The 15623-nt window shown below is 39.1% G+C and overlaps 1 protein-coding gene across 2 annotated transcripts in view; it reads left to right on the forward strand.

Moving 5' to 3' along the window:
• nr5a2 (nuclear receptor subfamily 5, group A, member 2) overlaps nt 1–13969 on the forward strand; it is a 49754-nt gene extending 35785 nt beyond the window's left edge. For both annotated transcript variants that reach the window (XM_053634185.1, XM_053634186.1), the window contains exon 8: nt 12715–13969. In XM_053634185.1, the coding sequence (XP_053490160.1) occupies nt 12715–12962 (248 nt within the window). In that variant the 3' untranslated portion in view covers nt 12963–13969. The remainder of the gene's footprint in view (nt 1–12714) is intronic.
• The last annotated feature ends 1654 nt before the right edge of the window (nt 13970–15623 follow it).

Consider the following 15623-nt stretch of genomic DNA (forward strand, 5'->3'; position numbering starts at 1 on the left):
GTGCATGTGTGCGATCATTGCCAGATGCTTCTGAGGTGTCAATTAATCAAAGGTTAATGAAACGAAGCATGAAATTACCCCAGTGCTTTATGAATACTTAAGGCATCCTTTCCTCTCTTAGTGTCCAGATGTGGTCAGTTTAGATTGAGGGGATTTTGCTCGTGTGAACGCAGCCCCCTCCGAACAACGACACCCTGGGATTTCCACGAAGGCCAGATTTCTGACTTAATGTTCTGAAATGGTCAGCAAAGGTCAAGTTGAAGCACCTGGATGACTGAAAAATTCATACATTTTGAGACAGTTCAACTTTTTTTTCATGTCAAATTTGGTTGGAGGTCTGCTTGGCAAATGGATCATAAGCCACCCCACTTTCTTCACCTCCCAACTCCCTGTCAATACTCCATGACATCAGTTCATTCACAAGTGCCTCGTCTGCTTCTGTCCAGGCCCAGTCTTTCCTCGCTGACCTGCTTTTACAAATGAAGTCTTTTTAAAGGAAATCAAAGGCACATTTCACCAGGCTTGACGTGCCATTTCAGGCCTATAGCTGTGAGTTGCGGCCGCTTTTATCAGGCCAGCGATCTGTCACTGTCTGGGGTGTGAGGGGCTCTTTGTAAAGTTAAGTGTCGATAAAGAGGAGGATGGAGACGGCTTGACCTGGGAGCAGTCGTTTGTTTCCTCAGATTTGTCGAAAGGAGCGATTGCACCCAGCCAAACGTCTTCTGCACTCTTTCGAATGGATGGAGTGGCTCTCACTAGAGCTGAAGGCTTTATCAATGGGTAAATAATTGCACCAAGGGCATTGATTTCCTGCGCTGCAAAAGAACCTACGGAGGCTGAGCAATGATGGTCTGTTGGCAGGGGGATTGCTTGTCATGGCTTTTGCCAAGACTTTACACACCTGAGTTGTCATGTGGCCGTGTTCTGCCACCGGACAGATTGTTTTGGTAGACTAAGGTAGCAGGGAATGTCTTGTGATGGGTCTTAATGTGGCATCACGTCTCTGGGAATATGTGACTATACATGACAGCTGGGGAAATTCTTGATATTAGAAATGATTTATTTGAGATTTATCTTGCAGTTTTTTTCCCTAGTCAGTCTTATTATTAATACAATGTTCATTTAAAAGATGACAAATACTCACATGAATGAATGAATGTACTTAGTAGTGCCTCATAACTACCACAAATATTCAGATAAATAATTAAGGCTGTTTCAGGATCGTTTGCGCCAAATAAGGCTAATTCTATGTCTCAATTAGATAACAGAGATAATACTGATAATAGAGCCAGGTGTAACTTGTGATCTAAGCACTTTGACACTGATGGGCAGTTATTTGTGAGGCACAAGTGTATGTTGGTGTGTATGATAGAGAGACTGCAAATGCATGGTGGATTATGGTGGAATTTCAGCATAAAAAGTTTTTAAAGCTTACATTTATTTGTTCTGATTTGTGACAATATGTAGGAGCCCTTGACTGAGCTGACATGTCTGTTCTTTTCTCACCAGCATGTGCTCTCTCTCTGTATGAATTCATGGTTCTGAGCAAACACATTTATTTGGATTTCGCTTAAAGGTGGAAAAGCTTCCAATCAAACCTGAGTGTTCTGATATTTTACAAATCTGGTGGAGTAAAGGTGCTAGTGGGCATACGCAATGACCCTAATATTCAAGGCTTGTTTCTGTTTGTTTCCTGTCCCTACATTACAAATGCCAGAAATCAAAAGCTTAACCTGGACAACATTGGTGAGAGGCTCTCTGCAAGACGCTATCCTTATTAGGGACCCTAAGAGGCTTTCAGACTTTATCAAGCTTTAAAAGCTGCAGAGATCTTCCAAACCCTGCTGTGTGGAGCAATAGTACAGGCTCCAGTCATTAAAGCGATATCAGAGGCTACTACACAGCTTTCTGTTTTTAACCCCTTAAACTCCCAGGACCTGCCAATTGTTCTAGACTTACATCCTTACTTTCGTAACTATATACCTTCTCTAGTAGTTTCACTGTAGCTACTGAATAATATACTTTGAGATGAATAACTAAATAATAAACTATAAGTTTAAGGTGCTAACCCTACTGACTCCACTCGCTACACTGCAGAAACATTAGTATAAGCATCTACATTTATAACCCGCACCCTCTCCTTTCAGTCTTTATCAATGATTTCACGTCAAACAGTTTGTTATAAGTTGCAAAATGTCCTGCATGCACAGAGTTTGCATGTTCTCCCCTTGCTTTGGGGGTTTCCTCCAAGTACTCTGGTTTCATCCTCCAGTCCAAAGACATGCATTGTAGGCTGATTGGCATTTCCAAATTGTCTGTAGTGTGTGAATGGGTGTGTGAATGTGTGCGCAAAGGGGGCACGGTAGCTTAGTGGTTAGCACCTCCGGGGTCGTGGGGTTCGATTCTTTCCTCCGCCCTGTGTGCGCAGAGTTTGCATGTTCTCACCGTGCTTCAGCGGCTTCCTTCCCCAGTCCAAACCATCTCAAAATTGTCCATAGTGTGTGAATGTGTGCGTGACTGTACCCTGTGATAGGTTGGCACCCTGTCCAGGGTGTCTCCCTCCATATGCCCCGAGTCTCCTGGGACAGGCTCCAGGCTCCTGTGTAGGATAAGTGATATATGGAAAATGGACGGAGGGATTCATACAAGGTGCATTGAGTCAACGAACATGCTAGATAACCAATGTAGACTATCCTAAGGCTTTATCTAAATCTGTAGATTGTAGATAAAGACAATGCTGAGTCTTTTTCAGCACTCTTCATTAGCTGAACATTGCTACACTACACCAGTGAGCTTAAATTGGGTTTTCATTAATAGCTGATAAAATTGCAAATCAAACATGAAATTGTGCCATTTCCTACTATATTAAAGAATTTTATATAGGAATATTACTGGCGCCCTGTCCAGGGTGTGCCTGTCCCGCCTTGTGCCCGATGCTCCCTGGGATAGGCTCCAGGTTCCCCGTGACCCTGAAAAGGAGTAAGCGGTAGAAGATGGATGGATGGATGGATATAGGAATATTATATAGTTTATATTGTGCATGTTGTCGACATGATGCCAGATATATATATATATATATATATATATATATATATATATATATATATATATATATATATAGTACATAATACATCATGATATATTTTTATTATATTAACATATAACCTATTTCAACAAAATATCTGTATCCTTATAGCCAATACCACACTGAAAAATGTTTTTTGAAAGCATGATCGAAATGAGAACATGCTATAATCTAAACATTTGTGTTGGCATTTAATTCAGTCGCAGCAGTTACCTTTTGGTAACTTTGTGGACTGACGCTGTACTTAACAGACTGCTGTTCACAAAACTTTTACAAAGACCCTGCTTCATTCCCAGATGATGTGATTTAGAATGAGACCCAATGAGATGTATGTGCTCATATTGCTCTCTCCACCTGTTCTGTGTCCATCTCTCTCCCTCTGCCTCTCTTTCACTTCCCCACCCTTATTACAAGCTGTCAGTTTATTATAAAACATTAGGAAAGCAGAGGGACACTTGCAGTTACTGTCTTATCGATCGGGGGGATAGATTCTGTGATTTAGAGCCCGGCCCTCCAGTTTTTCCACATTCTCAGGCTCCTATTAAGCCCTGTGCTTTCCTTTGGCTATTGATGTATCAACATTAACAGTTACAAGCAACTACAGAAAATCAATGGCCATCTTTTATTACCGGCTGCAGGAAACGGTGGCCAGTCTGCGCGTTGCTACTTAGCAGACAAGAGAGCCCGCAACATACTCTCCACATGTCAGCTATTTTCTAACTGATATCTGCACTGGAAATATCAATCATATGAGTGCTGGTGTGTTTTCTAGCTGTTTTTACAAAAAAAATATTGCCCTAAGGCCAATCACTTTTCTTCAGCCATTTGAAGCCAATCTGTATTACAAACACCATCTTGCTTACTGCTGGGCTTTCCTTTTTTTTTGTTCTTCTTCTTTTAAAATCCCAATTATCAAGTCATATCAGCGTAGAAATGTAGGAAATTATGCAGATATGTTTTATAGATATATTTTACAAAAGCTGAAATGGAAATAACCCACACATTCTGTCTATCACCTGAATTGCTTGTGAAGCGAAAGAGCTACACGAGAGCCACGGCCAAAACAGTTCACCCTTAAAGATTCATGAGACTCGCAGTCCTTCCGGGACAAACATGCATAAGCCTTTTGTTTACCCAATCAGTGGGCTGAAGTTCATTATTCACCTTTTCTACAGCACCTTCTCTTTTTATTTTAGGTTTTAAAGGGGCCTAATGTTGTCTGTATATCTGTCTGTGTATGTGTTGTTCTGCTGGTTTTCTGCTGGACGTTATAGCTCTCAGATAGTCCACAATACTTATATATGTATATATTGCTCACTCGATTGTGGTCAGTTAAGAAGGGCATGTTGTGTGGTTGTGTGAGGAGCACAAAGCTAGGCGCCTATACGTGGCTGATCGGAGCATAAAACAAGAGCTACGGTCACTGTACGAGCTGCTCTATTGATCAGATTCCATTATTTAAAAACTCTGCACACAAACACATATAAGCATGTTATACAATCTCCATCGCCGCTCTACCCCTCCCAATCTGTCATTTCTGAATCGATCCTGTGAAAGATTTCGCTGCCACAACCATCCATAAATGCTTGCTGGTTTCTGTAGCAGCAGATCATAGACCCTGGCCAGGCACCAACTTAAACATCCACCCACCCATCAACTGAACAGACGCGAGCGTTTCGGAGTGACCCTTGTAGTGCAAATAATTGTTCATTTACTGAGCTCCTCAGTTGCTTGCAAGCAAGTGAGCAAACAAAAACAGATGAAAATTCAATCTGTTGAAAAGTATCTACTATACCACAGCATGCTCTTAAAAGGAAACAACAATATTCGATTTAGTTGATTGAGTTCTATAAGTTTAATACATTATAGCATGTGAATAGAGAGTTGAATGAGTGTGTAATTCCACAGTATGTAATTCTTGTCATCTTGCCTGCCTTGTCACCCTTAGCTTTAACTCTCTAACTGACTACATGGTCCTTTTATTATTTATTACTTATTATATATATTTTTACTTTTTTTTTTTTTTTTTAAATAAAAGTAATGGAAAAAGTCAGTACAAATGCATATTTATCGTTTTTAATGTCACAATGCCATTATAATGGGGGACCATATTACCACCAAAGTACTTCATCTTATTCTTACACAAACAACAGAACATGGTAAAGGAGGTGTGTTTCTCCTCTCTCGCTCGAACTGAAGCTCTGGCACAAGACCTCTGAAACTAGAGACGGCGATTAAACACAAAGACATGAACGAGCCGACAGCTGCTCCGGCCCACTCTCTTGTCCTTGTATTGCAGTGCTGTAGTATATTTAAGGGAACAAAGATTTGGAATGCTTGCACTGTCTTCCCACTGGAAAAAATGCAGCATCATCAGTCTACCTGTAACGTAAAACCATGAGTCCAGAAGGTGCCATGTATAGGGCTGGGGGTTGGGGCTCACTTATAAATGGGTTCGTTTCAATATTGGCGCTTCCCATCCAGCTCCATTTATGGACGGAATCCACCACGCCTGTGGTGAGCTTGTCCCAGGAGGGTGTATAGTGTCTTTTTGGTCAGCGGTAGAGTCCAGTAATGTTGCAATAAACTTTATATTTTATTTTATGAAGCAAAATAAACCATTTTAGATGGTTAGAAAATAAGAGCTGATTATAATTGAAGAATATGGCTTTGAATAAATCTTTCATATACTGTAGTAAATGATCAGTGGATGTAATTCGTGCAAATAGTGTAATATTACACTATAAATTATATTACACAATTTCTAATAATAAATTAGTATAATAAGTATAAATAGTATCATGTGACTTGCAGTGTTGCACTTTGGTTTATATAAAATCTTATATTCTATATCCTTTTTGTTTTCCTTGTATTAGCAGATATGCTGGAAATGTACATACTAACAGTAAAGCATCATAAATTAGCCCAACTTTGACAGGCAGCTTACAAATATGTCATGTTATATTACCCATGAGGTGAAAGAGACCAGAGCTACTCACATGGTGGAATAAATTAAACTCAAATTTGCACTCTTGGTTTTCATAATATCCAAGCAGCTTAAGTGTTGATTTGCAAGACAGAGAGAGAGAAAGAGAGAGAGAGAGAGAGAGAGAGAGAGATAATATCTTGGGAGAGATGTGAAGATATCTGTTGCTTTAGTCAGCACAAGCAATGTTCGATAATTAAGCGAGAGTAGGGAATAGAGGGAAAGTGTCTCTTTATGTATGGGGGGGCTCACATTATGGATTAACTGTCCTTCACTCAGAAAATATACATCCCCAGGCACTCTGGTGAATTATTAATTCATATTCTTCAAAAAAGGGGAAACTAAAAAAACAATATTGATGGGCGGTATCCTTTAATGACCTCATTAGGGTTGTGGTTTGCATTATGGCTGGGTTTTCGGGCTGCTTCAGGAGTTTAGGGGGATAGTTGGCCTCTGAATGATTTTCTGTCACTTTATCATAAACAAGAAGATTCAGATATGCCCCTTTACTCTTGTATGCATGCAATTAGTGGGTGAGAAGATGGTCAGAATGTAAACCAGACACTCCAGAGGGTTAGACACCAGGATTGAGTGAGAGCAAGAGAGAGAGAGAGAGAGAGAGAGAAAGAAAATATCACATTCTCCATTTGAATCCATGATGCTCCACACCTCAGAGTAGGACTGCAGTACTACAAAGTATAATATTGCAAAACAGTAATTATTATTAATTGTAAGCATTATATTGGCCTATGTAGTGTTTTTTTTTTTGTAACAGGTACTGCACAAGTACTTTATGTTACATCTACATTGGTGTAGCTGCTAGAACTGTAGCAGCTCATACACCAACGTTTCCAGTGTTTTAAGTTGAAATAAAGTTTGAAGTTTAAAACAGCCTTTAACTGGCTCAAAAAAAATAAATCACAATCAGTTTTATTTTTACTTGTCAGACAGATTTTTATTTGATTAAAACTAGTCATCACTTCTAAAATAAATATCAAGGCTGTGCCAGAGTAACTGATCAGCAAGTTATGTGTGCAATGGAAAAACTTTGCTCAGATTTGACAAAATTACTTATTTAACAATTATTCATGGCACACGTAGTGCTTAACAATGTTCAAGTTGGCTCAATGATGAATAAATAGATGCAAATGTACTTCCCCTGACCTGAGGAAGAAGCAGAGCACCTCATGGCCAGTGTTTGTTAAAAGAAGGGTTCGCTGATGTTTCTAGTGTTTATTTCATCACACCTAAGGCGGTTTTCCCCTCGCACTCCCCTCAAATTTGCCCCCTCCATGTGGCAAGCAGATCGGGTTAAACCTCTCCTTGGGCAACCCAGACGTCTCCTCTACCTGCATAACCCACTGGCAATGGGCTCAGATTGGACTTAATGTATCCCCAGCTGGAGCAGTCCTGTTTAATTCACTTTCACAGAAATGGGACACTCTGGGCCTAGTGGTCCCCCTGGAAAAGCCGAGGAGCAGCAGATTGAGCCTTCGTGCTTCATTCTGACAATGCTGACAAAAAAAAATAAAATAATAATCCACTCTTCCTTCTGGCTCTTCACAGCTTAGTAAGGTGGAAAACCCCTCGGAAAACAAGAGAAGACTACAATCATTGATATGCATCATTATAACAGAGAGTGAAAAACAGGCAGAAAGAGAAGAAAAGAAAAGTTTCTTCGGACAGCAAAAGACGAGCTGCAGGCGACCGTCTTCCTGCTAATAATGAACAGCTTGCTTTTGAGTTAAAAGCTCCATATTATCATCGGACTGCCAGAAGCAGTGTACATACGATGCGTATATAAGTAGCCCCACACTTCATGATATAATCAATATTTAGGAATCAACATGCCTCCATGAGCTACTAAAATGATAAACAGAATTGGAAGCGCTTTGTGAGTGAATTAGTGAGACAACACATGGCATCCATGATGGATGAAGAAACGATTTTGAGCCTTATGTGACAGTACTGTAGATTGGTAGTCGCTTGAAGAGCCTGTGAATGACAGCAGAGAACAAATACAAAGTCCTACATATTTATGATGCTTTCAGCAAGATACAACCTTTTAATAGATTTCACAACACAAATTTTGTCTGGCTAACTCATGGATGTCTGTGCCCCGGCAGTGCTCCCTGGTTATTATTTCCACCTGTTTCATGTTTATGTCACCTGTCTCTTGCTATTACTCAAATACCGTGTCTCTGGTGTTAGTGTTCTTTCAGTTCTTATTGTTAGTTTCTAGTTTTTACTCCTAATTGTAGTAGTTTTCTGTTTTTGACCTCATGACTGTGGATTATGTTTTGAATCCGCTCTTTGAATCCGTACCATGAGTATTGGTAAGGCCTAAAGATAACATCCTACAATGTCTGGCTGCTCAGTGTTACATGGTGTAATTTGCTGTACAGCACTCAGTACAAACAAACATGGTTTAGCCATTGGGTAAATACTGTTGGATGATGACCAAGCGGGCATTGGCTGCAGTGTCTTAGATGGTGTGTGCGAGGAAGCATGGGGGCCTCCCTGAGTACACTGTGGGTGAGGGGGTAGGGTGAGCACCGCCCCCATCTTTGATTGGTGTCCATCAGGCAGTCTGGTTAATGATGAATAAAAATGACAAGGTGCAGGCTTGACTGATTACACGATTACAGCCTACCATAAAAAGTCAAAGAGGAGAGAACACACCGGGCAGAAAGCACCTTGCCCTTTGAAACTGCTTTCTCAGAAATTGTAAACGCCACCGAAATCACACACACACACACACACACACACACACACACACGTGCAACTTGTTCCTGAAATGTCATGTTTCATTGCTGTGCTGCCAATCAGCAAGGTGTTGATAAGGTTTCATGTTTCAGAAAATCACTCATTCCTCAGTGACAGCCAACGACAATGGGTTCATAATTTGACTTTCACATTTCATGTCATATTATTGGTCATTGATTCATCTATTAGAGTAAAAATCCATGCCTAAGTGTAACTGGTTGTAGTCTGTGTTGTGTGTTTTATTTTATCCAAGGAAAAAAATAGGTGGACGGCAACTGGGTCGACTCTTCATTTATTCCCTCTCTCTCTCTCCTCTCTCCTCTCCCTCTCCCATTCAACCATAATGCAAAAATAATCACACAGGCAAGCAAAATAACACCATACACACAAATCAAAATGAGAACATAAGTGTATAAATGATGATTTAAATAAAGATGAAACAGGATTATTGAGAACTCAAAATTATATATATATATAGTATATATATATATATACATTATAATTATAGATGTGTCCACATATACCCAAACATATAAAAAAAATAAAAAAAAACAGTATACTAGCGGGAGTGGATGGGGGCGGAAAGTGGATACGAGGGGTCATGTGGCGTGATCGCTAGTGAAATGAACAATGTATCACACAGAACCTAAGGGTCTGGAGTCGAGCTTCAGCACAGCGTTGCTGCGCACTGAGGCTGTTTCATGTAAAAAGTTCATAATTAGTCCCACAGTGGCTAAATGTTAGAACAGAGATAGAGATAGAAGATAAGAGTGCTTATTGTGTACCGCTTTAACCTGTCTGAAAAGAAACTGGTGCTTTTCTCTTTTCTCTCGCGTTGTCAGTAGGGCATTGGCTAGTATTTCTTGCTGTGAACAAATTAAACAAACAGTAATTCTCTCTCAGAAACCTTGTTTCTTGCTTAAAGGCGAAAAGAGCAAGCCATTATTGTTGAGTGGTCTTTTTTTTTTTTTTAACACAACCCCCTTTTGGTTTGGTTTTTTCCCCCCTTGTTTTAAATGCAGCCTACAATAATTAGCAATTAAAATCAGTGTTATGTGTATCATTTTCTTTAATTAGTCTAAAAAAGACAAAAGGCTTCATTAACTCACAGTAGTTTTACTCCCACTCGGTGTTTCATGTTCACCACAGCCTTAGAAATTTCCAATGTGAAACTCTGGTAGCATTCTACATGCAATCTTTCTAACCCCCTTTAATTGGGACACTGAATATGACCTCTGTGAACAGTAACACATATATATATATATTAGACCTTCTAGTATATGTGCCCACAAAGGAAAAAAAAGAGTGACGGTGCTAAGAAGCATGTTTTATTTCCCTTTTTTCTAGCTGGGGTTAATATTCACAGGGGTGGAGCAGAGGTTTCGTAATTGGTTGCCTCTTGATAGACCCCTCCCCACCATCCTGAGCTTTGCCCAGCAGTGTCACCCAGGGGTCAGGGAGAACATCCTCGTTGGGGCTGTGAAGGACTCACTGCTCGTTCTACAGACCTCATTACACACTGAACAATCTCCTACCCCTCCCCCCCCCCCCCCCCCCCTCTCTCTCTCTCTCTCTCTCTCTCTCTCTCTCTCTCTCTCTCTCTCTCTCTCCTGGCCATCCTCTCCTGGTTTCTTTCTGGGGACTGGAACAGTTTTGATTATTTCGACAGAAGAGGCAGTGCCAGCTGCCTCATTAGCCGTGGCCGAGCGGGTCCAGGCACTTTCCCAATCACGCAGTGGCATCAAGGGAAGGGTGCAGAAACGGCTGCTCTCCCACTCAACCTCAGGTCAAAGAAATTAATAAAAGATCACATTGCACAGCCTCTCTGATCTTGACTAAATTCAGTCATTCATCAGTGACTCATTAACACCTCATACTTAACCCCCGCAGCCGTTTAGTCAGGTATATGTCCACAATGAATGAGCCAAATGATAAAACTGCAGAAAGTAGAACTGTCAGAAGTCAGCCTATCATGCTCATTTGCTCTTATTTTAAGTGACAAGAATAAAACTGTTTATTCATTCTAGAAATAATAAATAATTTTAAAAATGCAGTTGCAGTAATGCCTCCATGCATCTGCAGCTGGAGAATTCATGTTTTCTCGAGGCAGGACACCATGGATCTTTCTTGATTTCCTTTTCACTTAAAATCTCTTGAGAAACTCGGAGCAGAATACAAGACATGGTTCATTGCTGAAAATGTGTGCTTGCTTCTTATTCAACCAGTTGTAATGATAATTATACGTACTGTATCATCACAAGCAGCGATCATCGGGGTCCAAGCACTATGACTCACTGTTGTAGACTGAAATCTCTCTGCAAACTGTTTCTACATGAAGCCCTCATGCACATGATTGGTGGCCACAAGCAATTTTCATTATCCTTTTTAAGGAAATTAAAGTTAACTGTAATGAACATATTACTGATTATGTTTGAGGTTCAGATTTTGGCAAGTACTATGATAACAAGATCTCTGGAAGCAGACAAAAAAAAAAACATGACTGGTTCAAGAAAATACACTAGGACCATATTTTGTGAAGATGATCTCAAACACTAAAGAAAGGAACCTGGGAGAAAAGTCTGACTGTACAGTTGGTTCAGGAAGCATGAATCAAGGTATAAAATACAGCACTATATATAGTGCCACCATTTAACTGATTTAGATCCTTTCACTTACCCGTGTTGTTGGGAAGGGTGGATACTGCATCTTCCTGCCAAATATGGTGTTTCTATGCTTATCTACAGTATCTTTGCTCCCCATTATTTTTTTAAAAATATAATAAAACCAATGCACTCTTAAAAATAAAGGTTCTTCAATGGTTCTTTACAGCACCATATGATTTTGCAAAGACTCATTTTTCATTGTATACGGTTCTTGAGTTGAACTACATGGTTCTGTGGAATTAAAATAAGTTCTTGATATTTCATAACAGTCTCTTCAGAGCAGTGTACTGGTTCTTCAGTGTATCATCCCTTAAAAGATTAAAGTGAACCCTATAAGCTTCTTTGTGGGACTGTAAAGGGGTCTCCTCACATCACTCTTAAGAACATACCTTTGTTTCCTTAGAGCACTAACTAAAGTTGTTTTTTTTTGTTTGTTTGGTTTTTTTTTTTTAGAGAACTAATGATAACATGGTTCCTTGTCCACTGCTGTGAAGAACCATTTGTGGGTTCTTTAAAACACCAGTACATAGATGGATCTCAAAAGAACTTGAGAGTAAAAGATTCTTTGTGCAACTTAAAAGGGTTCTCCTATGGCATCAGGCTAAAAAAACATTTTTGGTTCGAAATTGGAACCTTCTTTTTTTTTTTTTTTTAAAGAGTGTAGGTGCTTTAACACCTAATAAACTTATAAGCTATGGGCTGTGAAAAAAAGTTTATAAAGCAAAATAGCTATATATACTTAATGCAGGTTGGGACTAAAACTAATACAAATATAAAACATAAATAAAGGCCAGAGTATTTTAGAGTAAACACATCTAATCTAATTGAATTGCACCGTACAATTAATAATATACACTCCCTTAAAAAAAACAATGTGTGGATGAAATCTTTCTCCCAATTATGTGATAAAGATGTTGATTAGAAACATTTCCATTCAAAAAAAAAAAAAATATATATAGTTATATTTTTATACAGTGATGGGTATATATATATATATATATATATATATATATATATATATATATATATATATATATATATATATATATATATATATATATATATATATACACCCATCACTGTTCTAGACCATTAATTGTCCTATAATCTGTAACGAGTAGAAACGAGTCCTTGTTTGCATTAAACCAATGTAGTAAAACGTAAATGTGAGTATAGTCTCATAGATTTTTATTTGTTTCACCTCCTCTCCTTAGACGTGAAGAACCTGGAGAACTTCCACCTGGTGGAGAGCGTTCAGGAGCAGGTGAACGCGGCACTGCTCGATTACGTCATGTGCAACTACCCGCAGCAGACCGATAAATTCGGCCAGCTGTTGCTGCGGCTGCCTGAGATCCGCGCCATCAGCCTGCAAGCTGAGGAATACCTTTACTACAAGCACCTGAATGGCGATGTGCCCTGCAACAACCTGCTCATCGAGATGCTGCATGCAAAACGCACCTGAACGAGGCATTTCCGAATCAACACGACGCACACACCGCTCCCAGACAACACGCTTCCAGTCCAGAATCATCAGCAGCCACAGCATTGAAACATGCACTCAGATGCCTCCACACGTCAGTGCTGTGCTTACGCTGCGCTGAACAGTTCATGTTGATTCCGTGGTTTGGGCCAAAAGAGAGAAGGAGATAAGGGGGTCAATAAACACTTGAGAATGAGCTTTTGGATTATGGGGAATCCATTTATCCTCCAGTCCAGCAGAACAGTGATGCATTGACTTCTGATCTCTTGGTACAGTTCTAATAAATTTACAAAACATCACCTGTTTTGTGAGCAGCTAAACTTAAGATATAATAATTTCCCCTCACTGAGACTGAAAGCACGAGGGTTTGAGATGGCACATTTCATTTCTTCTCCAAGACTTGGACCTGTCAGTTCTCTTGACAGTCAATCAGACGGCTCGATTCGTGATAGTGCTTGAGCTGTAGAGTGAAGTCGTCCGGTTCAGCCGATTGTAACCGTGCCACCCACAGAGACACTTCCCCAGAAATGTGCAAACATAATGATAGTACACAGTATATCTGTTCAAATAGCAAGACTTTCTTCCTCTTCCTCAAGAGGATCAAACATGCACATTTCCTTCTCTGAAACAAAAAAAAAAGTCAGTTTATGAACTTTGTACCTGTAAACCAGTACCTGTTCTTTCATTTCTAAGTTATTAAACAGTTATGTTTATCAGTATGGTTTCACTGATGCAGTGTTGGAGAAAGGAACACTATAAAACTGGAAGATTAAAAAAAAGACACTTTTTTTTTGCCCAGCAGAACCCCTCAGTATAATGTGGAAGACACTGTTGCAGAGCCAAGACGAAGAAATACTGCCTCAGTCCAAACCAGACCAAAGCCTGCTGCAGAACAAACCCAACAAACAAACAACCTTTATTGTCAGTATTATGTGAGTCTTGCCTTATTTTATTGCCATGCTAGCTAACTGTGCTGATGTGAACTATAACGTGAAAAAAATTATATATATATATATATATATATATATATATATATATATATATATATATATATATATATATATAAGTATTAATGTAATACAACTGAGCAGAGGTGTTTACATTCATGTGGTCATGTGGGAGAGAACTGTGATGTAAAGTGGAGGTGAGCTAAATTGCAAAGCAATGAATTCTTATAAAAAAAGAAAGAAAGAAAGAAAGAAAGAAAGAAAGAAAAAAAGAAAGAAAGAAAGAAAGAAAATCTGTTCCTCTGGTTTGCTTTCTTCAGTGTGTGCAGTTTTCATCTTGACCAGTACTTAACAATGTCGTGAGACACTAAAATCAGAAAGGAATCTTGCTTTATATTTGTGGTTCAGGCTGTTTGGTCATTTGATCAATTTTTAACTGACTGTGCAAGTTTTTTTTTTTCTAAGTCAACTTTATTTCACGTTTTTATGTTCTAAATGTATGTCACAGCTTATGCATAAACATAATTTATTGTGTAATGCTTTTACCTGTGTGTGTGTGTGTGTGTGTGTGTGTGTGTGTGTGTGTGTGTGCGTGTGTGTGTGTGTGTGTGTGTGTGTGTGTAAGCACAAGGGCAGTCAATAATGAAGTATTTGTACATTAAAGCATGTTTTTTAAAAATTGTATATACACAAGACAGTTCAGGAGCCGAAAAGGTGATCCCGACCCGAAATATCTGTCCATCTCTAATGAGAGGAGCATTCAAGTGAAGTCATGTGACTGTGGCAACTTCTTTTTCAACATTTTCATCTCAGCTGTGTGTGTGTGTTCTATACCAAAGACAGCGTCTGCCCTTTGACTTGTAGCTACCTGCTCGACATCACAACTAACGAGCAACAGCTCAGATCTTTTATTATCGTCTACTGATCAGAATGGTGGTGTAGATGGTTATTTGGAGGGCTTGGTATGTCTTACACAAATATTGGGTCATGATTAGTGTTGGGACAGTAATCATTCTGGACATTAATGAATGTTTGCCTCAATTACCAATGAAAGTAATTATGGTGGTCTCAATATATTTATTGAATTTTGACATGAAAACAAAAATAAAAGCTCTTTACTTTGTATATATTAGCATCGTAAGTTGAGTCATCTTTCAAATACCTCTTCATCTTGTCCCAAATCTACTCATGACATAATGGATGGTTTCTGACTCGAAAACTGCACTGGGAATATGTCATGCTATATGTACATTTTAAATACAAGATTGACACCTTTCACAGTTTGTGTGACTGAGATTGGATAAGGTAAGGAATAACACATGACAGGGGTGTGCTGTTATAGGAGAATAACAAACACTGGTGTGGTGTGATACGTTACCACCTTGAAGTGGATTATTTTCTTATAAAGTACGGGCTGAAGTCGTTCTCTCAACAGCATCTCTTTTTTCTCTCTTTTAAGTTAATAGGACAAATAAATGCAGCTTGTTGTGTTACTGAAAAGAAACTGAAAAGCATAAAGCTCCCCTGTCCTGAAAACGTTCTTGTGTCAGAAAACGTACTGAGACTCCTTTCTTAAAGGCTAAATAAATGTCTCCTAATAGAAAATTTCATGTTTTTCTTTGTAAATAACAGCAAATTAAAAAAAAAAAAAAAAAGTTTATACTGTAATAAATCATATATTAAATTGAATATCCAT

This window comes from Ictalurus furcatus, chromosome 10 (genome assembly GCF_023375685.1).
Source record: "Ictalurus furcatus strain D&B chromosome 10, Billie_1.0, whole genome shotgun sequence".
NCBI classification, from domain to species: Eukaryota; Metazoa; Chordata; class Actinopteri; order Siluriformes; family Ictaluridae; genus Ictalurus; species Ictalurus furcatus.